The sequence below is a fragment of the Anopheles maculipalpis genome, chromosome 3RL, assembly GCF_943734695.1.
Source record: "Anopheles maculipalpis chromosome 3RL, idAnoMacuDA_375_x, whole genome shotgun sequence".
Lineage (NCBI taxonomy): Eukaryota > Metazoa > Arthropoda > Insecta > Diptera > Culicidae > Anopheles > Anopheles maculipalpis.
The window spans coordinates 39117929-39144839 of record NC_064872.1 but is presented as its reverse complement, the minus strand read 5'-3'; the positions used below and the strand labels follow the sequence as shown (position 1 = coordinate 39144839).

Below are 26911 nucleotides of genomic sequence, written 5' to 3'. Positions count from 1 at the left end.
CCGGTACGGTGCACCGCGCACGATACGGTACGGTTTTCGTGTTACGTAAAATCCCTTCGGCAACATATGAGGCCGTTCCGTTTCGAGGTGAATGACGAATTGCGGGTTCGAAAAGGTACCCCTGGCTTAAGACAGGCTCGCTCGAATTAGGTACTGGTAGGTCGAAGTTATTTGCCAACTTTACGACGCGTACCCTTAGCGCACGGTGGAATAATCGGAAGACATATGGTTTAAAATAGTAAAATTTAGGAAAAGCTTGATCGGGAAGTATTTGGAAATTTTCTAGGAAAAATATTGAGAGTAAAAAATATGAAGGTCCTTAACATGCTGTATTGTTTTCACTAAAAACAGTAAACGTTAGATAGGATACTACCATAAAATGTAATAAAACACTTATGATGGGAATAAAGTTAAGTTTTATATTACGAAAAAAAAGGAAAGTAGAAGTTTGTAGTAAAAGTATTCTAACAAAGATAATTGTACATTATTTGCGAAAGAAAGAGAAACAATAATTAAAATTAGGTTTTAAAACAAAACCTTTTAAATGCGTAAAACCAAACACATGATTTATTGTAATTATATTATTTGTAAAGGCGGCTGGATGGCGATGCGACAATGGCACCGATCTTCACCGACAGGAGCGAGGTTTAACTTCCTTTAAGGACCATTCCACCGTACTGAGAACTGACTTTCCAATTGCGTGGTATCAGCAAGTCTTGTAAGCCAATAGATGGCCGAAGAAGCAGAAGTAAATAATAAAAAAAAATTACCAAAATTTGCCCACAATGATTTGCATTCCTCATCAAATCAATCTCCATAACGGTTCTAATTTCTCGACACAAATTCAATAAACTCACAGTATAGCAATTTTTTAAAAAAGAACATGAAAAAAACTAATATGTTTCACACCCTTCCTAGCTTTCCGTATTGAATTTACATTCCTCCGGCGAACGTTCGCTTTAGGCTCATTTTTCAATATGCAGTGTTGTCCGTTTCACTGTCCCACTGTGACTCCGTACGAAGAAATGGTACGAAGCTGCTTCGTACCACGGGACAGAGCTCCGGGGTGCGACACCAAATGAATCTTCTAACATCAATATTCACTTTTCACAACACACGTATACCCACCGCACAAAACTGCCGGGGATCGCCTGCCGGAGCGAGCTGCTCCTAGCTGTGGAAAAGTGAAAATTTATTCATCCTTCCCGTTTTGCCACTTTTACTAGCCTTGCTGCTGCTGCTGCTGCTGCTGCTGCCGAGAGTGTATAGGGGGCAATAATAAATATTCACACGCAACGGAACGCACGACCGACGAAGGCATACGGCTGGCACCCACATTCGACAATGCCGAAGCATTCTGCGTGTGGTAAGAAAATCAAAAGGAAGCACCAGTCCGTGGTAAGACAGTTTTGCTTGCTTTTTATCACTCTTTGTGGCTCGCGCAACGTGGTGGGATGGGTGGTACGGTGCGGAAAGCGGGTGTGAAAAACATTTTTCAATGCGAACGTGCAATTGGTTTCCTTTGGCCGCTGTTGCTGTTTGAGCTTTAGTTTCGAGACACCCGTGATCGTTTGCCGAACCAAAGTTCTTCTTTACCCCTATCGCTCATGCACGTTCGATAAGAGTGTTTGTTATTTGTGTGTGTGTAAAATTTGATATTTGTATTTTTTTTTTTCTTACCATGAGAGCCTTTCCCTCTTCTTAACACAATTTTGCGTTCCGTTGTATTTACTACATCTCGCTACAGCTCGCCTCTAAATAAAAGAAGCAACAGTGGATATTTTGCTTGAAAAGTAATAAGCGGGAGCAAAACAACAACCGTGCAAAAAATCCCAACGTGTAACAAAAAATTGGAAAGTCAATCTTTGGGGCGGGCGACAGCTCTTGGTTCGTTGGGTGGTTTTGGGATTTCATTGCTTCGAATTTTTTGCTCTGCCTCTACCGTTTCGTTAGCAATAATGCCAGCAATATGAGCCGTTAGCGTATAGTTAAAGGACGCTGAGGCTATGGCTCAGGACTAACGGGCCCGGATGGGTTTTGTTGCTTTCGATGCGGACGAACAAATGAACGAAGCGAACCGGGCGCGCGTTGGTGAGTCGAGTCACGTCGTTGCGTTTGTGTCCTCACATGCGCTTGAGGCAAGATTTATGGCACTTTCGATAAGCGGAGGAGAAGACACTGGAGTCGGTCGGAAATGTCGGAATGACACACAGCGAAAGAAAACGTCCAAACGATGCAGTCCGGGGAAGCGAACCGAACCGAACTGGCAACAAAACGAGCGGGGAGATCCGTATACGCACTATCATATCTTCCTCCGTCCCCAGTACGGTGGACGTCGGATGATGAACAGGCATGAGCAGCATGAGAGTGAAATAAAATGAGGTAAAAATAAAACACAATAAAATAAAAACCAACCTCGAACGATGAACGTTATTGTTGCCATTTCTCATTGCGGTGGTAGATTAAAGGCGTCATTTGAATAATTTATGCTTCCCTCTGTCTGTTCCTGTGCGTCCCCTTGTCATTTCCTGCTCCAGTTTTCTATGCCATAGAGCAACATTCTGTTTCCTACGTGCTGACCGGACGGATGAAACTCCTTCAATCTCGTGTTGCTTGGTAAAAGAATCCGAGCGTGCGTGCAGCCGTGCTGATCAACAAGATGGAAAAAGGTTGCCTTTGAAGAATTGCAAATTCAATTGAAACATTGATTCATTTTCTGACAAATTTGTTTCCACAGCGTCCTTTCGCCTGCTGCCGTGGATAATTGCGTGTTTGCCCTATGCAGAATCAGCCTTCATGTGTTCCGTTTCGATTCGATTCCGTTACCCCGTTCGACCGGCACTCATGCTAGGCATCAATCGTGCACGTTTGGGCACGTTCGTCTGTCTGCATGCGCGTCTGTGCCGACTTGGGTAACGCTGACGCGCGGTCTCGTAATCAAAGCTAATGAGCAACTGATTGATTAACCGAATTTACCATCCATCCCAGCCGGGTAAGCAAAATGAGCAGCAAAAGCGTATGCCTTCGTGTGTCTGCGTGTGCATGTTTCATCTGGGTTAAATTTCTTCACTCAATTCCAGACGCCACCGACCACACTTTTCCCGCACACAACCTCAATTGGCTCACCGGCTGTGTGTGAGTTCGATTGGAAATGTAAACCAACACCGTGCCACTTCTTCTCGGCTGTTTTTGGCGAACGAACGGCCACACGTGGGTAGTGCTGGTGGCGGTGATTGTGCCCAATGTCAAGCGGTTATGCTGCCACGTGTGAGCCCGATGGAGACGCCTGGTGGAAGTTGGAAGCTTCCCCGCGCCCAGAATGGAAACCACAAGCCACCACCATTTGCGTAGCCGGGGTGCGGGTGATAAAACGGGACGGAAAGGTTAATCTCGTCGACGGCAAATCAAATGAACCGGCAAGTAGCAAATTGATTTGCCATACCGGGCCGCGTCCCGAGAATTCTTCCGCTTTCTTCACGGGGGCCAAACGTTCGCCGCAAACAGGGGCGAAAATGGGTAGGGTTTTCTGTTCGGAAGATGATCAGAATTTCGGACACGGTTGCAAAAGAAAAACAAATTTGTTCACTCACACACACACACACCCACAACGCATTCACCATAGGTGTTGGTGGTTTCGTTCTCCACCACTCACGCTTGGAGCAGATGTGGACAACGGGGGAGACCCTGAAGGGAAGGGTTTGGCCCGGGAAATTGATTGAATTGAATCTTCCCGGGGACGGTAAAACGGTTAAACGGCGCAACCTCATGCCGTCGTCGACCTCAATCAACGTAACGTTGAACCGAAAAACGGTTGCGTACGTCCTTCGCCACGCTGATCAATCTCATCAAGCGCAGCTGGAAACGGGTCGAAAGTTTCGGCGCCGAGCAGCAATATGGGCTGAAGAAGGTGGAGTTGTAACCGACTTCGTGGGTTAGATGATAGATAACGGTTTGCGGATTTACGGATTGCACCGCAAGCTAAGGTAGATGGGAAAACCCAACAAAACAGAACGGGTGCAACTGAACCCGATCAATCCGGTTTTGGCAGGCGGACATCATATACATTATTTAACAGTTCAAAATGACAGTCACAGATATCGTTACATAGTGTGTTTCAAGAGTGCTCCCTCCCCTCCCCTCCCTTCCCAATCATTTCTCTGGGAAGGTACTTTCACTGGTTCACCGTTGTTTATCTCTGCATCCTTGTTTGTGGCAGGGAAATTGAATGGAAAATTTATCCCAACGTAAACTCGTCAGCCAGTGTAGCTGTGTTAGAGGGTAAGCTTTTTCGGTGATTTATCTTATGAAAAAATCACTGTAAACATACAGTCAGTTTCAAGCGTAATGTTTAGGGAAATTATTTATAATAGCCGAAAACAAGCACTTAGTTATGTTTCTCTTTTTAAGACCATTATGCAAATTAAATAGGATTTAGAATTATTTCACAATTTTCAAACACTGGCAATCAACACAAATAGCAAAAATAGCTTTTTTTAAACTTCGTGATAATTTAATAATTACTATATTAATTATACCTGAAAACAACACTTGGAATCGCTTTATTTATTGAGCCTCTTGATAGATAAGGTCCGTTGAACGATGCCTGAACGTTGTCGATGTCCGTTGATCAACTTTGACTACCAGTTTTCTTACTTCGTCTACTATGTACGAGGTATCTTGGCTAATGAAGTTCTGGAAGCGAGGTCTCTTGCAAGACTTTTTTGTCTTGCAAGAGACCTTGCTTCCGACTTAGAGGCGCCTTTCAACTACGAGGTCTTTTCATACAAATACGATATCTTTTTTATAAATACACAACAGCCTAAACCACTTCCCACGACGAGATCTTTTGTTATATTAGCTATTACTACAAACATTTGTAGGTTCTTTGGGCAACGAAGCCTTTTGGAAGACAAGATCTTATGGCAGATGGCGCCTCTTAGATTAAGAGATCTTTTGACACTGTACTACATCCAAGTACTGTACTTACAATGCGATGTATGTTTATGAACGAAACTTTATTTTCTTAAGCTCGACAAAAACTCAAGGAAAACAAAAATTGCTCAGCACTGTAAAGGTAAATACTCAGCTAAAATACGACTGGTTCACAGTGTACTAAACGAGCGACAGAAGTAAGACACCGTTTGAGGGACACTCCGCAAAAAAAAAAATCCATCTGACCCTGTGTCAGGGTGAAGTATAAATGAATAAATTACTGCTTGAATAAGAATGAGCATGGGGCTGTAATGCGACGACTACAGCGACGACGGTACCTGGTCGCAGCCTTCGTCGCATTGAGTAGTGGTGGGATTTTGGTTAATATTTATAAAACACTCCTGCTGCTCGAAACACCCCACTCTCCTCCAAACTCCAGCTGACTGGAACATACAAAAGAGGATGACAAATACGGAGAAGAAGTGGAAGGAAACGGGCCGGTGCGGCAGTACAATTTATGATGATGCCCGTGTGACATACGTATAAACCCGACTGAGCTTGGGTGGGTTTTCTTTCGATGGATTGAGCCAGTACACTTTGGGTTCGTTACGATGGTAGGTAGCTCAATGCTAAGCTCCGTTGACTCTTCTGTCCACCTTCAATCAGCGTTTCAGACTAAAGCGAAGGTGGGTAGCGAGTTATCTTTCTCCTTTCGCTCCAACTCCTTGCCATGATTAGACCTGACTGCATTCACCACAGCCACACCGACATCAAAGTCCGCAGAGGAGTGGCTCGCAAAAAAAGGCACGAAAGCCATACTAAATAGTACGCAGCAAGCAGCAAGTATAAGAAAGAAATAAACAACAGTAAGGAAATAAAACGCAGCAAGTCCTTCTGCTGGCTTCTCACCAGCAACCTCTCGGGTGATTAGATTACGGTGACCGGATGTTGAGGTGCAGGAAAGTGCTTCTCTTGCTCGTGCCGAGACGGTTGGCAGACATTTGTCGACATTAATATTTTCTTCCTCGGCACGTTTTCCTTTCTGTTTATCGCTTCCCACCAGCTCTTTTTCCTCTCCTTTAGGGGTTTACTCAGACTTCTCGCACTGTAGCAGCAAATCGATTGCCATCGACTGACGACGAGCGGTGAGTGTTTTACCGAAGGTGTCCAACCGATAATGGAAGCTAAAGCGCTTTTACTTCCCCCCCCCCCCCCCCCCCGATGCTACGGTACAGCAAATCCCACCAGCTTCTACGCGCTACTCCGGACAACTTTTCCTCCCTTTGATTTCTTATTTTATTATTTTTCACCATCTGCATGGACCGAGCGGTGGAAAATAAGAATGGAACACGAACGTTTCGGGGTGCGCGAACCATCCGCGAACCACAACATCAAAGGTGAATGTTTGTTCGTGAGACGGTGAAAATTGCTTACGAACGCCAGCTCACGGGGCTTACCCATTCCACCACTTTTATTCCTGCCACCATTTATTGCCTCGAACGCTCAGCTCCACCCACATGGAGGGAGTTATGAAAAGTGAAGAAGTTTTGCAATATTTCACCATATTTAGCACTTGGATCGAAACGAGCGCTGAACGAGAGTAGCGGCATCACCAGCAGCCGGAAAATCGTCTGAAAAACGCATAAAAGTCGCGTAAAAAGCTTGCACAAGGGAAAAAGTTCCGCTCCTACCTCAACTCACTTGGATGGTTTAATCTTCTCCTTCGGTGCTATCGGTGGGCAAAATTAACGTCCCAAAAATTTGCCTGCATTTGATGGCATTTCAGGCACGTTGATTTGATTTTGAGCTTTTCACTCTCGAAGCCCATTTCAATTACCTTCTTCGTTTCTTTTTGCATTTTTTTTTGTACATGGTTGTTGTTTTACTTTAGACACCCAAATTTTACACCCTTCATCTCGGGTGTGTGCTGAATCCAGCTGGTACAGGAAAGGAAGTAGAAGCAGAACCGAACGGTTCGAAACGGTTCGGTTTGACATAAAATGAAGAAACAAATGATGATCCAGCAGCTCCCGGGGAAAGGCAATTGCAATCCGACCGAGTCCGGAATTGGATTGGAATGCTGGGATTAGAGACACTTTAAGTGTTCCAATTTTGTTCGATTTTTTATTCGCACCAAAGACAAATGGATTGGGATTTAAGGCTGTTATTGCAGGGGTAGTAACACTCGGAAGAACAGGAAAATGAATGAAACTGATTATGAGATTGTCTTTCTTTCTGATTTGGACGGGTTTTAAAGGAATTTAAAGAGAGAATTGAGCGCATCTGTTTCAGGAAGTGTTTCGAAGGGCAAACTTCGCGTTGGTCGAATCATTGTCTTTTAAAGCAACTATATTTAAATGTGGGATAACGCTAAAGCAGCAGTACGTAACACTTTCGTGACTTTGCTTCATTTGAAAATGCTAGAAAATAATTCCTTAAAGTAGATTATTTAAGATTTTACAGTTAACGTAAATTTGAAAAGATTTGAGGTGATCGTAATGTAAACGTAATGAAGCGTAGTCGGTGGTGATCAAATCTAAGAATCTATTCCATTACTCTAAGATAGTCAAGCAAAGCTTTAGAAGAAAAAAGAACAAAAAAACATAATCTAAATGCAGTGCTGTCTTTCAAATTTGTTGAATAAGTTAAGCGAGTAACTCGACGTGTGAGCGATTGTCACAAAACGTTATAGGGTATATCAAGGATTTTTGACGCTTTCCAGTGGTCTACTGATGTTCGTATAAAAAATATTGAGCTAAATTTTCTCGTCCATTTAGATTCTCCACGAGTTAGCGAACAGGATTTGAAAAACGTTCATCCTACGCGCAGTTTGTACTTGGAAGTTTGACTTGTCTCCAAACCGCAGTTAGCTGCAACAGCTCAATATCAACTAGTCACTTCATTAGGAGAACCCTCTGAAAGAGAAAATAGGATAGATAGGTCAATCGATCAGTGTCTTGTGGGAGTATATAGAATTCGATATCCCGTCCTGTCGTGTGAAGCCTAATCATCCTCCCTTCCTATAATCATATGTAAATTCAATATCTAGTATTAAGTCCGCAAATAATTAAAGGCCGTTTTGAAATCGATGGGGTCACTGTGGACTGTGCAGCGATTTTGACGTTTACAAACGTCACAAATCAAGTTTGGGAATGACATAATCAAACTGTGTAAACAGATAAGTGATTATTGAGTGCGAGTAAAAGTTCCTAGTTCTTGAAAATGTCTAATTTTGAGCCGGATAAACGCCATATGCGGGAGGTGTTGCTGGTTTTGTTTCGAGCGAAGAAAACGGCTGCCGAAGCGCATCGAGAGCTATCGAATGTTTAAGGTGATGCTCCTCTAAGCGAAAGCGGTGATTTCGCCGTGGAGAATGCTCAACGTGCAGGAAGGCCCAACACGTTCGTCGACGAAGAATAGACGGCTTTACTGGAGGAAAATCACTGCCAAACGCAAGAAGAGCTTGCAGCCGTGCTGGGTGTAACTCTTCAGGCTATATCATCACGGCTGAACGCGTTAGGCATGATACAGAAGGAGGGCAAATGGATACCACACGAGTTGAAGCCGCGGGACAATGAACACAGATTCTTCATGTGTGAATTGCTGGTCCAGCGGCACAACAGAAAGGGGTTCCTGCAAAGAATCGTGACGGGAGACGAGAAGTGGATTTTGTTCAGCAAACCTAAGCGCAAAAAATCATGGGGATCCCCCGGGTCATATCCTAACATCATCAGCTCGGCCAAACATCCATAGCTCGAAAATTATGCTGAGAGTTCCACCAAATGGTGGGACTAGATCGGCGTCATCTACTACGAACTTCTGAAAACGGGAGAAACAATCGCTGGTGAACACTACCGGAAACAAATGATGAGTTTAAGCCGAACACTGCGTGAAAAACGGCCAGAATACTCATTACGCCACGACAAAGTTATTCTGCTGCATGAGAATGCTCGGCCACATGTTGCGCAACCAGTCAAAAACTACCTTAATACCCCCAAATGGGATGTTTTACCGCACCCGCCGTATTCACCGGATTTGGCACCATCGGATTTCCATCTGTGCCGATCCATGGCATATGGATTGGCTGACCAGCAGTTCTGCTCCTATGAACAGATCCAGAATTGGTTGGATACCTGGATTGCGTCGCAAAACGTATCATTTTTCCGAAAAGGATTCCACAATTTACCCGAAAGGTGGAAGAAAATAATAAATAATAAAGGCCAATACTTTGATTGACCCAATTTCTACAAATAATAATGCCACGAGTAGAAATAAACTTATGATAAAACGACCGTTATTTATTTGCGCACCTAATACATATTTATAAACATCTCAAAGAGATGCTTCGCAAAATACTAAAACGAACACAGAAATGTAAAAGAAAAAAAATCAAAACTCATAAATATCCTGTACTTATTTGCCGTAGAGTTTAAATGATATTCCAATTGGATAATTACATATGAATCAATAAAATAAAAGCAATAAAAACATGTGAGAACTTTAAGGAAAGATTCAGCGTATTTGAGGAAAGCAAATAGTGTTTTACACGATGTTTTCCGGATCTTTTGGTAAAAAAACCGATTTGAACTCCAATGCTGCCGTTTGAAGACAGGCGTCGCTGTTGCCTACACCACCGGCTCTACAAAATTGTACTGTTTTGGACAAATAAATTTAAAAACTAATAATGTTTAGTTACCAATTCATATTTTACGATAGCATAGCTGCATCGAATAAGGAATCAATAACAAATAATGCAAAATATTATGCTTAATTTTCGCATTACTCGCTATACATGAATATTTCGTAATTGCCATTGGCAAATAAAATAACAAAATGTTCTCACTTTATTTCATAACTCGCCAACCTCCTTCAACATCTCCTCCAACGAGCATGAAAGTAAAAGGTTTTCTGCCATGTGTTCCCTGCAGGGACAATTTCCTTTTTTGCTCCATCCCTTCAGAACCGGCACGGCAGTCTAGTGTTTTCTCCCCCGTGGCACATCAATCCCATATCACATTTATCGATTGTGGCCCGCGGTGTTCGCGTTTATTTTCCCGCGCGTACGGGGTGTGATGATTCGCGATTTGTTTGTACCGGTGGTGATGGCGCGCGGCATTGCGAAATTGCACACCGGAAAGATCGACAGCGCAAAACGGGCCTACGGGTTTTTCTTTTATCCAACAGTAAGGGAAATATAGACGAAATATAAATGTGAAAATACATTTTTTCTTTCCGTAGGCAGCAACAACAACAGCAGTTGGCTGCTCTGTGGATTTTTTTTTTTTAGCGGATGGATTCGTTGTTTCTTGCTGGTTTTTACTTCCTGCGGCAGGATTTGGCTTCAATTTCCGTTCGCGTGATTAGGGTGGCTTGCTTTGTTTCGCCGCTAAGCATTTCCGATCTCGAACCCATCGAAAGCCGCGAGAGATCCATCGATCGTGTAATGCTTTTGCTTTCATGCGCGTTTTGGCAAGTGAAATGGAAACAGGCCAAACAGGCCGTGGAAAGTGTACTTTGTTGCGAATGCTATCACTTGCCGGTAAATGTGCCATCAGCCGAAAGTCGATAGGGAAATCTGTTTTCATTTCCGGTGGTAGTCGTTCATCCGGTGGCGGGAATTTTTTGCTGACTTCCTTTCTTAGAATATAAAGATATGGGGACTTTGAGTAGATTGTTCTAAGCTTAAAAACTTACATTCAAAGAAGACGCTAGACGAAGAAGCTTTTAAGATCCCTCAGATATTCTTATAGCTTTAAACATCGTATGCAAAAAAAAAACGCAATAATTGTTTTCTCTATTTGGATTATTGCATTGAAGAAGTAATTCCTGACAGCTGAAAACTGCACCAAATGATATATAAAAGTTCACGACCGTATAGAAAACTGCACAAGCAGTAAAACTGCATAACTGAACCTGTCAGTCAAGAATGATGAACTGTTTGATCCAATCAGCATCCGGCAGGTTTAGATCATGCGAAAGCTAAACAGTTCGCCGAGAGGAAGATGAAACAAAAAATCTCAACTGAAAGACAAATACAGATACAGGCAAACTTACCGGGTTCATTCGTCGGCGGTGGATGTGGATCGGCCGGGGTCGCACCGGCTTCACCTTCGTCGGTGCGAGCGCCTTGAAAGCAAACACTCGTTAGCAGCGTGACGAAAAGCAAACATTTTCCGATTTCAATTTTACATATTTTCATCCCGGCGTGCATCGGTGCGACCACCGCCACAGGACGCCGCCTCCGGTCGCCCATCGCCACGGCGGATGTTGACATCGATTCTGGTATGTTAAACCTGCTCTCACCTACTCCCCCACACTCTCTACCACCTCTCTACCAAGGGAGGGTGATGGGAGGGGGCGGGAAAAAAGACTACAGTACACCACAACGGGTGTGAGTGCTGGGTTGATTTTTGTCACACTTTTCACCAAACGACACCGATGGCTTGCTTCCGGGTGTGGCACGAATCTGTTCGGACCTTTTTGGAGGTCCCGGAATCTCTGGCTCGAAATTCAATTCCGAATCCAATCGAATCGCAACCAATCCACTTCGTCCAAAGGTTTGCACTAATCCTTCAGCTGCTGCCGCCGTATCTCTGCCGTATCACCTGCTGGCCAATATGTTGATCTAAAATTCTGTACGATTCCCTATTCGGACGATGTTTGCGCACGGCAAACTTTCTCTGCCTTCACACGGCTACACACATACACACACATACATATACACCCTCTCCCTTTCCTTCTCATGCAAACACTGCAGGACACACCATCACGTGGTCAGAAAGACACTTCACGTCATCCGGAAATAGTAGTTTTTCGTTTCGATATCGGAATGCTCCGGGTACTCCCCAGCCGATTTACTCTCCCCCTGGGTGATGCCGGTCCGGTAGTTCTTCCTGGTACGGTGTGAACCGCGATCGAGTATGTTTCGATGTTCGAGACACCCGGAACCACTTCACTTATGGTTTCATTTGGCTTCCAAACACCCGGGCGCGTTAACACCGTCTGGCAAAAGAGAGAAAGTGAAACATTGGGGAAAGGTTAGTTAGTATCCAGGTTTGTTTTTTTTTTTTTTTCATTTGGAGCATTGCTCTAGGAAGGCTAGGAGGACAGCTGACACGCCTGAAAATATTCATCCCTTCCGGTGACAGTGAATTAACCGTAACGATGTGCCACCCAACCACCGGAATGGTATGCGCTTGCCGTGCAAACGAACGGCGCAACACCAATTTTCTACTCTTTTTATTTGCTTTCATTCACAGCTTCAATGGACGAGTCGAGTTTCATTTCACTCCTGTCGGCAGGATTCAACCGAATTGAAGGTGTTTTTCGGCTCGTTCCATTTTGATTGGAAAGCAAACCGGTCTAGAGAAGTTAGGCTGTTGCTACCGTGAGATGAAAAGTACGGCACGAAGCTGGAGCTGTTTTTGAGTAAATAGTTTCATATTGGATGGAGATATTAAGCAATGTTTAACAAAATTTTTTATTGATGAAACAATAAATATTATATAAAGTTTATTAACCTTCTTATTTTGTTTCAAATACTTGACCAGGCTAATTCTTTGATTCACTACAACTAAAACAATTTTCAAAAAAGCTAACTCTCTTTGTGCTGTTCTTTCATAAATACACAATAAAGTTTAGCAAAAATAACATTTTCCTACTTTTAAAACTCATCCCAAAACTTATCCACACAGTGGAGGATAAGTTTTTCCAATAACTTTTCATCTGTCGATTGAATTATGAGGGCAAGTATCAAGCGTAAAGTCAAACACGGCTTCCAAGTGTTACACGGGCACATCCACACTCGACGGGTTGGCGGTTTTACTTGCACTTGACACTTTTCTTGCTCATACTCGTTGTGCTTCCGCCTCAATGCTCAATAAAGCTACCGTTGTTCAATATAAGCAAAAGGGACACAAAACTCAACCCCTCGTACTTCCCGATATGACCAATTGGAAGGCACGCCACAATATTGGTAACGGTCGCATTTCCACGGTTTGCGGAGAAAACAAGGGAGCAGAAGTGTAAAAGAGGGCAGCGAAAACTTTAAAGCCGTGTTTTTGGATGATCGAAAATTGCACCAGAAACGAAACTCGGAAAATAGAGACATTTCCCTTCTGGCCAAATATTTGGCTTGGAAATAAAACGAATTTTTGACTCGGCGAGCGGCGCCTGCATGTTTGTCGAACTCTTTGGCACATCGAAGCGACTTTCACGTTACGCGATGTTTGCTGCTGCTAACCATCTTTAAGGCCGTCGTCCCATGTCGTCGGTTCAAGGCACACGGCATACGACGTGGTTGTGAAACGTGGCAGGGATAGTGATATGAAAATAATCTTCACACCGGGTCGGCATCATTTGAAGTGTCGTATTTTCCACAAAACCCGTGTGACAATCGAGAAAATGCCGACAGTTTGCAGTATGGACCCGCTCAGCCTTCGAGGAACGACGGTGTTGTATGTGAAGGTTTAGGCCCACACCGGTCCACTAGAGTTGGTGTTGTCCGACTTCCCGATCGTTGTTTGTATTGGTGGATGCAGGCAGAGGCAGTCTCACTTTCTTTCTGTTATTCTCTTGCCATGTGGCTCGAGGCAGAATTATGTCTGTCCGCTACTCGTTCCCAAAAACATGGACCAGATAAGACTGTGTGGGTCCTCACAGAGCAGAGCCAATTTCTAGGCGTTTTCGTAACAAGGCAGTAGACAGCAAAAAAGGAAATACATGAAATCATTCGCTCCCAGGAAGCGCGAAAAATCAACAACATAGGAAATATCCTGAGCACTGGATGGTTGGTTAGGCCGGCCGAATGTCGAAGATTACACGAATAAACGGCTGACAAGTTACAGCCCCTTGAGCGAATTCAACACACTCTTGAGCGGTGACGACTTCAAGCCATCGTACAGGATGTCAGGATGGATAGGGTTTTTACGGCGCAAGAAAATCCTGTGTGTATGTGAGTTGAGTGTGGCACAGGCAGAGGAAGCAGAGTCATAGTGTACTGAAAGAAACTTTGGCCTGCTAAAGAATCCACGGACACGCGTACGAAGAATCTCTCGTTGGAAAACAACGACCATCGTCGGTCTGATGATGAAATGCGTCTGCCGGAAACTGGTCGTACTTTATTTGCACTTCCGGCAAAGCGATGTGATGAAATGTAGTGTATTCTTTATGTTTTTTTTGCTGTTTGTTTTCTCTTCTCCTCCACCTACTTGTCGCCCTTCGACCCACCAGCTCAGTTCCAATGCCTGGCCGAATGTCCTGACGTTTCAGGCTTGTTTGAAAATCCATTTCACTTCATACTCCAGCTCAACGGGTTCGAATGAAGAGGCAACCCTGAAGAAGGGTTATCTTGCGGTGGATAACTTCCTCAGCCACAAGATCTCAACTCCCCAGTCCACTTTTCTCTTCGAAAACCCTCCAACTCTGGAGCAGTTGCTCGCCAGCAGAATATTCTGGTGTTTTCACTGTCTGCATCACACAAGCATGGCTGTTCCATTCGGTAAACACTCTGACTAGAAATCCACTCGCACCTTACGTTCTGTGCCCCTCTTGAACCTGGGACTCTATCTTAATCGGTCACGACCGGAAGTTGCTTAGTGAAGGACGCGTTTTTTCCCCTTTTCCGTTGTTGTTTCTGAGGGCAAAAGGGGGAAAAAAATTGAAACAACCAACAAAACACGAAACAAAATAAAAGCTTATGCCTTTGCTTTCACCATTCGGTTTTTTTCCCGAAAGATTGTTGGATTGTCTGTTGCGTAGGCCGGAGATTGGAATGGATCGTACCCTTGTACAAAAACATAGACACACATAGCATCCCCACATGCATATTTACGCTAGATAGCAAACCTCAAAAATGTGCCTACGTTGGCAGAAAAAGTTCTCAAAAATCTGATGCTTCTTTTCGTATTTCCATCAACGTTTCTAACACCCTCCCCATTTGCTGATCTGCTCCCATTTTTCCCGCCCGAAGAATGGCTGGAGGGCTAACTTAAAAATACTTCCCACCACCAGATGGTGCTAGCTTTTACCTCGAGTTTGGCAAAGTTTTGTACGACGATGGCGTAAAATTGTTAGCAAAACAATTTTTGCACCATTCATCAAACATCAATCAATCGGTTTTTCGGCCCGAGCATTTTCGCTCGCTCCGAAGCATTTTGTGTGATTGTGTGGCACAATTTTCACATAACCTCTGAGTAAAAAAAAAGGAAAATCTGCCGACAAGCGAACGAGCAGCCGCCTGTATATACAACACATTTTCAACCGCCAGATGTCGCAAATGATGTCTTGTCGAATGGAAAAGGACCTCCTGGATGGGCCCAGACTGATGGGATGTTAGTGAGATATGGGTGGTATTTTTCTGCCTCCTCAGCCCAACTCGTCGCTCCTCAACAAAAACAGGAACTCACTTTTTACTTCCACTTCCTGTTACGCTACGTCTGCACAGCATCCGTTGCTGCTGTGGATGTGATCGTGGTATGTGAACGTTTGCTGCCGTTTGTGTTTAGCATTCGGTTCAGCTCTTTTTGCTCCACAATTCCCAACAACCACCATTTGCTGGCTCACCCCGTAACCCAACACAGGAACTCGGGCTCGGGCATTAGCCCGAGCCTATCCTGTTTGAGGAGTTTGTTGCATCAGCATAAATCAACAAGCAGTGGAGAAAGTACTTCCCTCCAGGCAAATACCGGCGCGAGAGCAAAAGCGCGTGGACAACACGGTGTACGGGCGGCATCGGCAAAGGAATTCCTGCTGGCACGGCACGGCAGTAGTGAAAGAAGAAACCACCAGAAGAAGAAGAAGAAGTTCGTGCTCCCGCTCGGCAAATGGAAGGATAAAAGTGGAATCGTTTGCTCGTAAATAAAGCATGCTGTTTGAAAGTTTTGCGAACATTTGACTGTCGTTTGCTTTACTGCCCACCCAGCAGCTCCTGTTTGCACCACCTGACGAACCTGGTCAGTTCGTTTCTTGCTCTTCTCTAGTGCACGTTTGTTCTTGCCATACAACATTGACCGTATCACCAACTTCCAGCTCGATCCTCCCCTCTCCTTCAGTCTAGCCATTCATTCTGTGTGACGCACAACGTGGAACAACTTGGGCCCCGATTGAAAAGTGGCAAAGGAAGCGACAAAAAGCATACCGGGGTACCGTGGCCCATATAAAACTTCCGTGCCCTTCGTCCATTCGGAACCAACCCACCCATATTCGCTCGTCGGGAGAAAATGGTTGAAGAAAAATGAAAACCTGCTTAGAAAACGGAAGTTGCCGGCCGCCCCCTCGTGAACCCGTTTTGGTCGGGATAGAGGTAAAGTTTTGTAGTTAAATTTTTCGGTTGACTTTTACCTCGTCACCGTACACGGCTTCCCTGCCCAACAGCCAACCATCCCCACGAACATGATCATCGCCGGAAGCAGCTGCTATGCAATAAATTACGCAAATTCTGTATTACTTTTCCACCGCTCTCTATCTCTCTTTCTTGCAGCGTTTGTAAGGTTCCATTGGCGCGGTGCGAAACGGACAGGTGAATACTAACGTCCTTTTTAAAACATTGTTTTTTTTTTTTTTTGTTGCTAACAGTTGTGAAACGGTCTCTAAACACATTCGCAGGCGCATTCATATAAGGGCGCGGGCTGTTTTGAATCTCCCTTTGTTAGCAATAAGAATGTTGCCTCCGAACTGCTCCGCTGCTTCACCAATGAAAACCCTTGTGTCCCGTTTCCAAGATGAAAATGAAAGAAAAGCATAAGTTTCATTGTAGTCCCATTTCCGGGAGACGTACGGGATGCTGAACGAACAGAAAGGCAAGGTAAAACAGCGCCAGCGAAAATAAAATAAAGAAACCCGTTCACACAATTGGCAGGAAGCGGAAGCGAAAAAATTACTTTCCTTTTGACTTTTCTCGCCATTTCGGCAAGCGCCCTTTAACCCTTTGCTTGCACGGGGGAAAAAAATACTGTGGAAAGAGGGTTCTCGGTTCGACACACACACACACACACACATACACACGTCTCTTGTGCAGCGCGTTCTTTGCAAAGTCTTATGATACAATTCCAATTTTCAACCCCTTTTTATGACACATTGCCACGGTTGAGTGGCGTTCCTCAGGGTGCCACTGCGAGAGGCGGGGCAGTGCAGGTTGTTTTAATGAAATTTTTAGCACGAGAACAACCGAAACATGAACCCCCCCCCCCCCCTCCCAGTACGAGATGATGCCGCACCCAACCGAGGTTCATAGTTTTGCTCCGATGTTTAGTGTCGCTCGCCAAACGATACGCTAGTACGCTATGAAGATGCTGCAATATTTATACAATTGCATATTTTTCGGCGCTTTGAGCGTGGCAGGCGTGATCGAGTGTGCGGTGCCGTTGCCATTTCAACAGCCACGTGCTTGAATGCAGTGTGGTTTGTGTAATAACCCTGCAGACAGTTGCAATCATCATGGTCATGGTGCGGATAGGTAAAGGGACAGAAGAAGCAGAGCGAAAAGAAGGTAACAACATCGAACCGAAAAAGTCTGCTGCCGTATACCACCAACACGCACCCCGCCCCGCTTCGGGTATTCCCCGACTAGCTCCCCGGCAGAGGAGTATTGTGAAATTGATTTATTTCGTTAACAGTGTTTCCACATGAACCCACATTTACCACGGTTGTATGCACTGCATCGTCGCATCGTCCCTGTTGCATTGGAAATTTGCATTTCCACATTTCCCGCGACTGACTGGTTTCTTCTGGGCCGATGGTCCACGCCCGGACGAGAATGTAGTGATGAGAGAATTCCAACCGTTTCGCTACGTCCATTCGCAACAGAATGCACACTTGAGAGTTGCAGATTGCAAAGCGTGGTGAGACTCAGCTTCACTATCCGGCAAACCAACAGCCAGCCAGCCGGCGCGTGTAAAAGCTGAATGTTTCGCTGTTTGTGGTTCCGATTTACCATGCCAACCCATGGTACTACGCAAAACGGAACGAAGCAGACCCATCGTTGGGCGATTTCTGTCCGTTTGCTGGCAACAGTTGTTGAAGGTTGATGCGACGCCACTGCAACGAGATATACACCGGCCTCGGCATTGGCGCTTCCTTTGCCGATGGTGCCAACGTTCACTCACTCGCTTTAACCTGATGTGAACGCACGGATGTATCCCGATGCCGGTGCTAAGTGCAGTGAGGCAAATTTTCACACCAACTTCTGCTGGCGGAAGCCGATGGCCGATGTTTATGGTCTCGATTCAGGAAAGTAGATTATATCTTTCAGTGCCTTTTTTTTCTACCGCTCGTTTTTCCTCCAGCTCTCGAGAGTTATTATTATTTATCCATCAAGTAGAGAGAAAAATAATCCACCTTAAAGCAATGAGAAAATTCAAGAACTCGTGCCTGAGCGGAACGGAAATTAATTTAATAATGTTCGCTGCGGTTTGTAAAGAGATACTTTTTCACATTTCATATTCTCGGCAGAATTAATGATACGCATGCGAGATGAAAACGTTACCAATGGATGGTTAACGCAGAAGTACAAAGTTTTTGCTATATTTAAAGTTTTTAAACAGCTTTGCAAAATAATACAAAGGATAAGGTATGCAATTTCTTGCTTCCTTGACTTCGTTTTACCAGTAGCTGGATATTTAGTCCTGCGCATGGTGAGGCGAACAGAATTTAAAACTCGGTTCTATCGTGTCCTAAGTCGCTACAACTACAACTACTAAAATAAAAGTAGCTATTAGAAATGTCTGCAAATGCAAGATATAAACTATAATTTAAATAAAATACCATTAACGTATTCAAAAGAAAAAGGAAATCACTTAATAGATGGTAGGAAACATTAACCATCAAACAAGACAATAGATGGGCATAACGAAAGTTAATGATCATTTAGTACAAATGTCAATAAAATAAACTCGAAACACCAGCGATGACAAATGGAAAAGAAGACATAAATCCATCCTCACCCCGAACAGCCGTACCTCATAATTTATTCATCGGCAAACGGCACCCCTAAACACTGAAGAAAATGGGGGAGGCCATTTTATTTACGGTCCAAAGGAAGAGCTACACAGCCGACAATCGCAATAAAAGTTTACAAATGATTTTTCATCATTTTTGTTTTTCCATCCGTCTTTAGCGAACCAACAGGGGGGAGAGGGTGGCGGCGTCGTCTGCGTTATTTTTTTTTTGTGTGTTGTCTCTGTTTACTTTGTCCGCGAAATCGCCTGCCGACCGTCGGAGTAGCGCCGATAGCTGCACGGAACTTATCCTTGTTTTTTCACACGCCAATTCTAAAGCTCCAAAGCAAACAGCGAGTGTCCCTTCGGTATCGTTAGACAAATAAAAGTTTGGTACATAAAAAAAAAAAACTGCTCGTAAACACCCAACATTTTCCAGTGCCAACTGCGATCAAAAGGTGTGTCCATTATAAATGGACTGTCAGTGGTGAAATGCTGGTGGCAACGGCGACTAAGAGTATGAGCAAAAGCTCAGCTCTAGCAGTGGTGAAGCATAGTAGTAGAAGTAGTAGCAGTAGTAGTAGCAGGTACCTAGCAAACTGTCAAAAAGTGTGATCAATCTTCAGCACGAAATGGAAAACAAACATAATCGAATTGAATGGTGAACGAACATTGAAACGGAACGCGCACGTTGCTAATGGTGAACGGTGGGTACGACCAGGGTCCCCTATTTCCAGCCCCTTAACTATCGAAAGTGATGCTGGAATTCCATTCTCATCTAACTGAATTCCCGGTCACACTTTCCCGGAATGCTTCCCTGTTGAAAGGCTCAATCCGTTGTCAGCGTTCGGTTGCGAAATTTGGAAACAGTTGCCACGGTGTCATTGCGGGTAAGCGTAACGTTTTGTCACTAACTCGTTCTGGCATGCGCTTTCAAAATCCCGGCAACAAAATTCCACCCACCATGCGCACGCACGCCTTAAAATGAGTAACTTGAACCTCAAAAACAAACCGATACCGATGTGTGCTGTCGTCCGAATGAGCGTTTCTGTGACGGATAGCCGTCACACACGACGGCTGGTGCTTTTCGAGGAAGAGCACATCGAAATCGAATGAAATCGAAAGCCCCAGCTAACGTGTCGTTAGGTGTACAATCGCTTCTTTCGAGGTTTCTCTCGCTGTCCGGATTGAACCCACACGGGAGTGCCAGAACCGATGCCAGAACGGTAGTAGCAGGAACAACAACAAAAAAAAAGCATGATTGATGATGCTGACGACAACGACTGTACGCCATTTGATCGACACTCGTCACGTGTCCGTTTTTCGGGGCTGGCCAGTACATGGCGATGAATCTGGTTTCTGCTGTTGAACAGTGTCCCGACGAAATCGTTTTCCATTTTGCAAACCAGCTCACCCACCAGGGAAGCACATTAGGAACCGCCTGAGGACAACTAGGACGACTACTCGACAGAAACATGCACACACACACACACATTCCCAGTGCACACAAAAAAGTAATCCATAAAAGGGTGACGAGTGAAATATAATTTTGCATAGAAGTTTGTCATAACGCGTCTCGCTCGAACATGCAAATTTTCGCTTCCACACTGCCACGTACCACAGACGATCCTACTTTGGGAATGACGTTGGCGAACTCGGTGCATGCAAAAAAAAAACCAAAAAAAAAAAATGAACGCCTCTCCATCCGTTCCAATGGGCCAATTTTGATGGTTGCACTCGTGATGGTCGAACCAAAAGCGTTCGGGATATGCCCCAACACTCTGATGATGTTGCCTCAGGCAGGCTTCCGAATGGTAGCACCGTGGCAGCACACCAGCCAACCTACCAAGTACGGAAGGCAGACATTGTCGTCCGGATATGGGTTTTAGTCTCTGTGGACGCTTGAGACAACTCCTGAAACAACACAGTAACACCATTACTCGTTCCATCCTGTAATGTCCCGAAACGGAACGAAATGAGCAAGAGCGACGAGAAATGCTTTTCCGTTCAGGAGCGTTTTTTTTTCTTCTTCCTTTGCTACTGCCCCATCTCAAACCTTCGTCTCATTATTCTGCTCAACGAGTTGGTCCTGTTTACTGGTTTCTACGTGCTAGAATGTCGCGGTACGCTGATTCTTGTTTCCATCCCATTTTCGTACTCTTGCTTTATGCTGCCGTTTATGGCAGGCGGTGTGCGCGGCAAAGCTTCCGTTCTCATATCCAGGATCACACACACACACACACACACACACACATACTCACGACACACAGAATGCAGGATGCTGTTGTCCGTTTATGAAGTATGAACTTCATGATATGCTTGAAGCCGACCTGCAAGAGGTCTTGCACATTTTTCCTATCATCCCACACACACACACACACTCCCAGCCACAGCTCCCTAGTCCGGGGCTAGTGTGATGTCCGTTCCTGAGGATGTTCCTGTGAGTGATTTTTTTTTTCTTACTGTAGTGTGTCTGGAATTGAAGCAGAAGTTAGTTACGTCGCAAACTGTTACAGGCCAGCGACATGAGAAGAAACAGATCCGGTCCTTTGTTGGTGCAGCCAGGACCTATCCGGTGGTGCTGCCGGTATATTGACCCCTTCGTACCCTTAGTTAAAAAGAAGGATTACAAAACAACGCTGGACGTAGAAAAAAAAACGAAATACTACCCTCGTCCTTATTCTCTCAGTCCGGATGCACGAGAACGATGATGCCTTTTTCATTTGACTTGTCTGTTTCTTGTCAACAAAGCTACGCTTTTTTGCTGCCTTCGTTTCACTATTTTTCTAATTTAGCTCAACCATCAACCACGACCCATGGCTGAGTGGTGTGTCGCAACAACGGGATAGGTTAGCCGGTGGTCAGTTTCCATTCTGCTGAAGTGCTTCTCACTTTAGCGATGACCGAGGAACCCGAGCAGCAGCTGTACGATGGTATAAAATAGAAAATTACAAACGATAAAGAAAATCAAGGATAAACACCACCAACGCCGAAGGATCACGCAACGGAGAGATCCTGCTGCCGGTGTCGATGTGTGCCCGAGCATACGAGCATATGTGACCGGATGACGAGGGCTGTCCGTATACAAAATGTTTACCCAAATGGAGGCAAACGATGGGAAACAAGCTGATTAGTTGTTAGTCGTCAACATTATCCTTCTTCTTCCTTTGCTTGCTCTCAGGTCCACTACTCAGTCCACCGTCTGGGTAGTAGCATTGGACGACCATGGGAAAACTCGTCTACGGTGCACGCTTACCGGTTTTTGGAATTTTGCCTTCGAAAACGTTCCCTACTCATACCTCATCAGTTTAGAGCGATGTTACCCTGAGAACAGGGTCTTTTAGTTGGAAACGGTAGTCGAATGGAACCCGAACCAATCGATCTTACGGTAACGATGAACGTTTAAGAGAGTCGTTAGACGAATTTTGCAGTCATTTTCTGACCCTTCCCTGTCAAACCTTCACCATTCCTGCTACGCTTCTGAACGATGTAGCGGATGGTTTTGTTTCTACAGACTGGTCGCTGTTCGGAACACTAGCCAACAGTCGGGAGATGTGTTACAGCCATTCGAACCTCTCGGTTGATGCGGATAGTTTACAAGGCCAAACTTTTACCCAACGCTACACCATCACTTTTCGACCGACAATCTCAACGGGGAACGATTCGTCTACGAATCTACGACTTTCCCTTCAACGTCAAACTGGATGCTCCAATGGTGGTGTGCGCCAGTGCCATAAAAGAAAATGTTATTTAATCCTCGGCAACGATACCTTTGCAACCTTCGGCAACGATGCGCTCTCGAAGGCAACATAAACGTTTAACGTAATCCTTCTTGGTCGAGGTATGGTTTTTTTTGTTTTGTTTTGTTTGGCATCTTCATCACGCGCTCGGCAAGCGCTACCCGCCGGAGTCTGGGTAGGTCGTATTCACTCACAAAGCGCTTGTCATGGACGCGCAGTCGTTAAAAACAGTCATTCACGGACCAAAACTGCACTTTTGTTGCTGTTCAATGTTTGTGTTCGCGTGTGCCGTGTACATCCTGACGGACCCCGAGATGATGGTCCGAAGACATATCGTTGCGATTATAATTGGGAACATTTTTTATTCTCCACAGCCATCCGCTCGGTACCGGGAGAATAGATATAAATGGTGCACTGTCTGGACGATGTACCGCAAACGGATGCCCATTTACGGTTTCCACTTGTGGTTCGGTTCGATGCACACATTCACACACACACGCGCGCTCTGGACAGATGTCCTTCGAAATGGGAATCGAAACTGCTTCGTTGTGAAACATTCCGAAGCATTGCACAGGCGGGATTTAATTTTTTCCTGTCTTTTTCATATTCCCCAACACAGTTAGGTTTCATATTTTCTTGCTACTTTCAGATAAAGCAACGTGCTTGATCATGTGAAAGTGTGTCTGTTGCAGGATTTGTTCCTTCTATTTTTCGTCCGACTCGGTGTCGATTCCATCCCCGCACATTGGGAAAATTGCGCTCCACTTAAAGACTGGTCTGCTCCGTTCTCACAAGATTTGGGTTTATTGTTCCCCGCTTCCGACCCACACGGGATGCCCCCGTACCGTTCTTCCTGCAAAGCGTTCTATTTCATTTTCATCTCATACCCATACGATCACACATTTTCGATCATCATGACTTGCGACTAAACGCTTCGTTATTCTCTATTTCCTCTCAACAGGGCCATCGAGAAATAGAGATGAGGACCGTACGTACGCTCGTTTCGTATATTCACTTCATCGAGCAGAAGGCAGGCAAGGGTCCCATTATCGACAAACTGTGCCGATTGAATTCAATTGTATTTGTCGGCAACAGAGTTCTCGGCATCCCATCCCTAGGCACCCTGAATCCCTGAGCCCACCGAACCGAACCGAAACCGATAGATATGCTGTTGCTTTTACAACCGCATCGAATTTGCATAATTTTATCATTCGCAGCTTTCACATCCAGCTGCCTTCTCGTATCTGCCCCCGTCGGTCGGATACGAATGGCTTTATGCCGTGGCCGACAGCAAACTTCAACGTGTGGCTCTGGTCCATGCTGCTTTCGAATGCAGCATACATCGTCTTCGTTTGTGGGCATCCTGTCGTCTCCCATTTTGTTCAGCCGATCTGATGCGTTGGAGGCAAAATCTAAATAATGTTTAGAGTCTTGTTCAGTTGTTAAATTGATATAATAAGTACCCGTTTTCCATCCATCGATACGAACACGGACGTACCGAACGGTTAAAGTGTAATCCTTAGCCCCGAGACTTCGATTTTGGTTCAACATATTTGGCTTCGCCTTTGTCTTCCTCCATCCATCCGGGTGGACGTGTCATCGCATACACGGTTCATTTGGTGCAGAGAAATTCGAAACAAGCAGAAAATAAGCACACACGTATGTCACATGAAGTCGATAATTATATGTGTCCACACACACACACACACACACCAGCATCCCACACCTGTTCCGTCGTCCGACGGTGTGGCCTAATCATATTCCGTTACCCCACACTCGCAGGTCTCGCTTTCGACCGCTTCCTGCAATGGGATAAATATTTCATTAACGACTTAACTTAAAATGCTGCGACCGTATCGTCGTATTACCGGAGAAAACGAACCCAATGAACCGATAGGATGGCGGATGCCAACTACCCAGCCTACTCACCATCACGATTCAAGTTCTCGACCGAAGCACGGGGCACATTCGGACAAATGCCACTCCCTCTGTCCTCCTTTATAGCGCACCAGGAACCGCAAACCGAAGTGCAAATATTTATGGACTGCAATCTACGTGCCCTCCATTGAGCACGAGGATGAACCGTGTCGGTATGTTTGCTCGCAAGCATACACATAAACAAATTAAGGACACCCACACACACACACACACAGATACCCGCTCGCACGCTGCCGCTGTGTCCGGATGTGCAGCAGTAGGATACGGATTTCAATTCTCCCAAGCCGATGCCCGGTGTCAGGCTTTGCATTATAATTTAATTATCGGCCATGTACACAAAATATGGCGCTGCTCTTATGTGCATGTTTTATATTCCAACCACTTCCCGAAGTATTCTCTCGTCCGACTACCACCGCTACCCATGCCCTTCCCTTCCAGTGAGTGTGGGAGTTTGTTTTACTTTTGTGCCGTTTTGTGCCGGCTTTTGATTATTTCAACAATCTCCCTCTTCTTGGTTTCGTTGGTCACTTCTGCGGGTTGCGAAAAAGTTCATTTGTGGCCCCTGTCCCCCGCTAGGTTCGTTTGTCAGGTTTCGGGAGCGCAAACAAGTATGTAAAAAAAAAAAGGGTTCGTCCAATTTATTTGGCCACCCAATTTTTCGCATTTTTACTTCTGCCCACCAGGATCACATGATCCTTTCAGTGCGCGTGGGGCAGCAGCAGTTCGGGTTTTATTTGCCGGATTGCCGGGTATATATGATTTGTTTTCGTGAGTGAACGCAGCTGCCGGAATGTGAATGTGATGTACATAAACGGGAACCGACCTGGGTCCATAAGTGTAAATGAGAATGTTGTTCCCTGTACCCGGTGTGGATGTGCGGCGCTGGCAAAATTATTTTATCCATTTTTAATACATTGCAGAAGCGGTAGCGCCTTTCGTGGGGATCATTCAACGCGAACGGTTCCCGGTGGTTAATTTCGTTTTTTTATTTGTTTACTTTTTTAAATGATTGGCCTCCTGTGCTTGGTGCGGCCAGCACTCAAAAGAAGTTAATTGCAGAACTCGTTTGCGTTTCGGGCCTTGCGGGTTGTTTACGGGATTTTTATTCGTTCGTACAGTTCAATCGAACTGAGCTGGGAGAGTAATAATAATAAGGCATAATTTATCATGCATTTGCTTGGTACAATTTTTGTGCAATCAACCGATGGATTGAGGGCGCGCAGCAGAGAAACCCCCTTTTTTCCAGCACGGTCGATACGCTACAAACAAGCATTTTTTTCTGCAAATGACAGATAAAAGTACTTTTTCAATAAATTGGATGGAGTTTTAATCAACTTTGTTTGAGAAACGATTGACATGCAAAAAGGGGAATGTTAATTCATTCGGCTCGCTGAACTACTACGTATAAGAAGCAATATGTCACGAAGAAAAAAGGATCAACAATGCAAGTGGATCAAAATACTAGAGGAAATCATGCGCATTGTGCTATGAACTTCAAAGGAAGAACATTAAAAAAATGTTTCAAGTGCTCGTTTCACGAAAAAAATACAGTAATTTTTGCAATTTTTCATTTGCTGATCCTTTATCCTACTGATCCACGTACTGAGCCCGTTTAACGATTTTTTATCGCGCCCTTTCATGCACAGACAACATATTAGCAGTTATATCGAAAACTATGAGAGTGTTGCAACATTATATTGGTTCTTGTGATGAGTTTGAGATCCTTCAGTAAAGAAGTGGAAATTATTGAGACACATCACGAGCATTGGTTAAAGCTGCAAGTTTTACATAATTTTCTCATTTTACGAATTCAATGTTTTTTGTCCGTACGATGCTAAAGAGTGTTATTGAGATGGAGAGAATGAGAAAAAGCTTTTGTGAAGTTATCTTTTGAAGTTTTATTTTCATTCCTATTTTTTTTCGTTAGAACGGCTTGGTCGTATTGCTTGACTAATGAATACCACTAAGTGAGGTTAGCCAATCATCACTGCGGTGGGACCGGACCGGATGGCATTTGAATCCCGGTCCTGCCGTTTGTAAACCGGCGCCGATGTCGCCTACAAGTGATGGGAAAAACGGCTCCTGAGCCGGAGCCGGTTCCGAACCAACGGCTCCGGAGTCGGTTTTTTGAACGTACAGTTTGTTCAAAGACAAAGACAAAACAAGATAGAAAAATCTAAATGATTTATTTGTGTCAAATTGTAAATTATACAAATAAAATTTATTAAAATTCTACTAAAATAATAACACGGGTTTTCGCTGCTCATATTTGATGTTATTTACAATGTATCATATAATTTTAGTAATTTTGTGAGGTTTTTCCAATTATGATCAACGCTCAATGTGCGATAACCAATTTACCTGTCA

General features: G+C 44.6%; 1 protein-coding gene across 4 annotated transcripts in view; it reads right to left on the bottom strand.

Moving 5' to 3' along the window:
• The window catches only part of LOC126564055 (locomotion-related protein Hikaru genki-like), a 34448-nt gene extending 23210 nt beyond the window's left edge, over positions 1-11238 (bottom strand). For all 4 annotated transcript variants that reach the window (XM_050220965.1, XM_050220966.1, XM_050220967.1 and 1 more), the window contains exon 1: positions 10987-11238. In XM_050220965.1, the coding sequence (XP_050076922.1) occupies positions 10987-11206 (220 nt within the window). In that variant the 5' untranslated portion in view covers positions 11207-11238. The remainder of the gene's footprint in view (positions 1-10986) is intronic.
• Positions 11239-26911: the final 15673 nt, after the last annotated feature.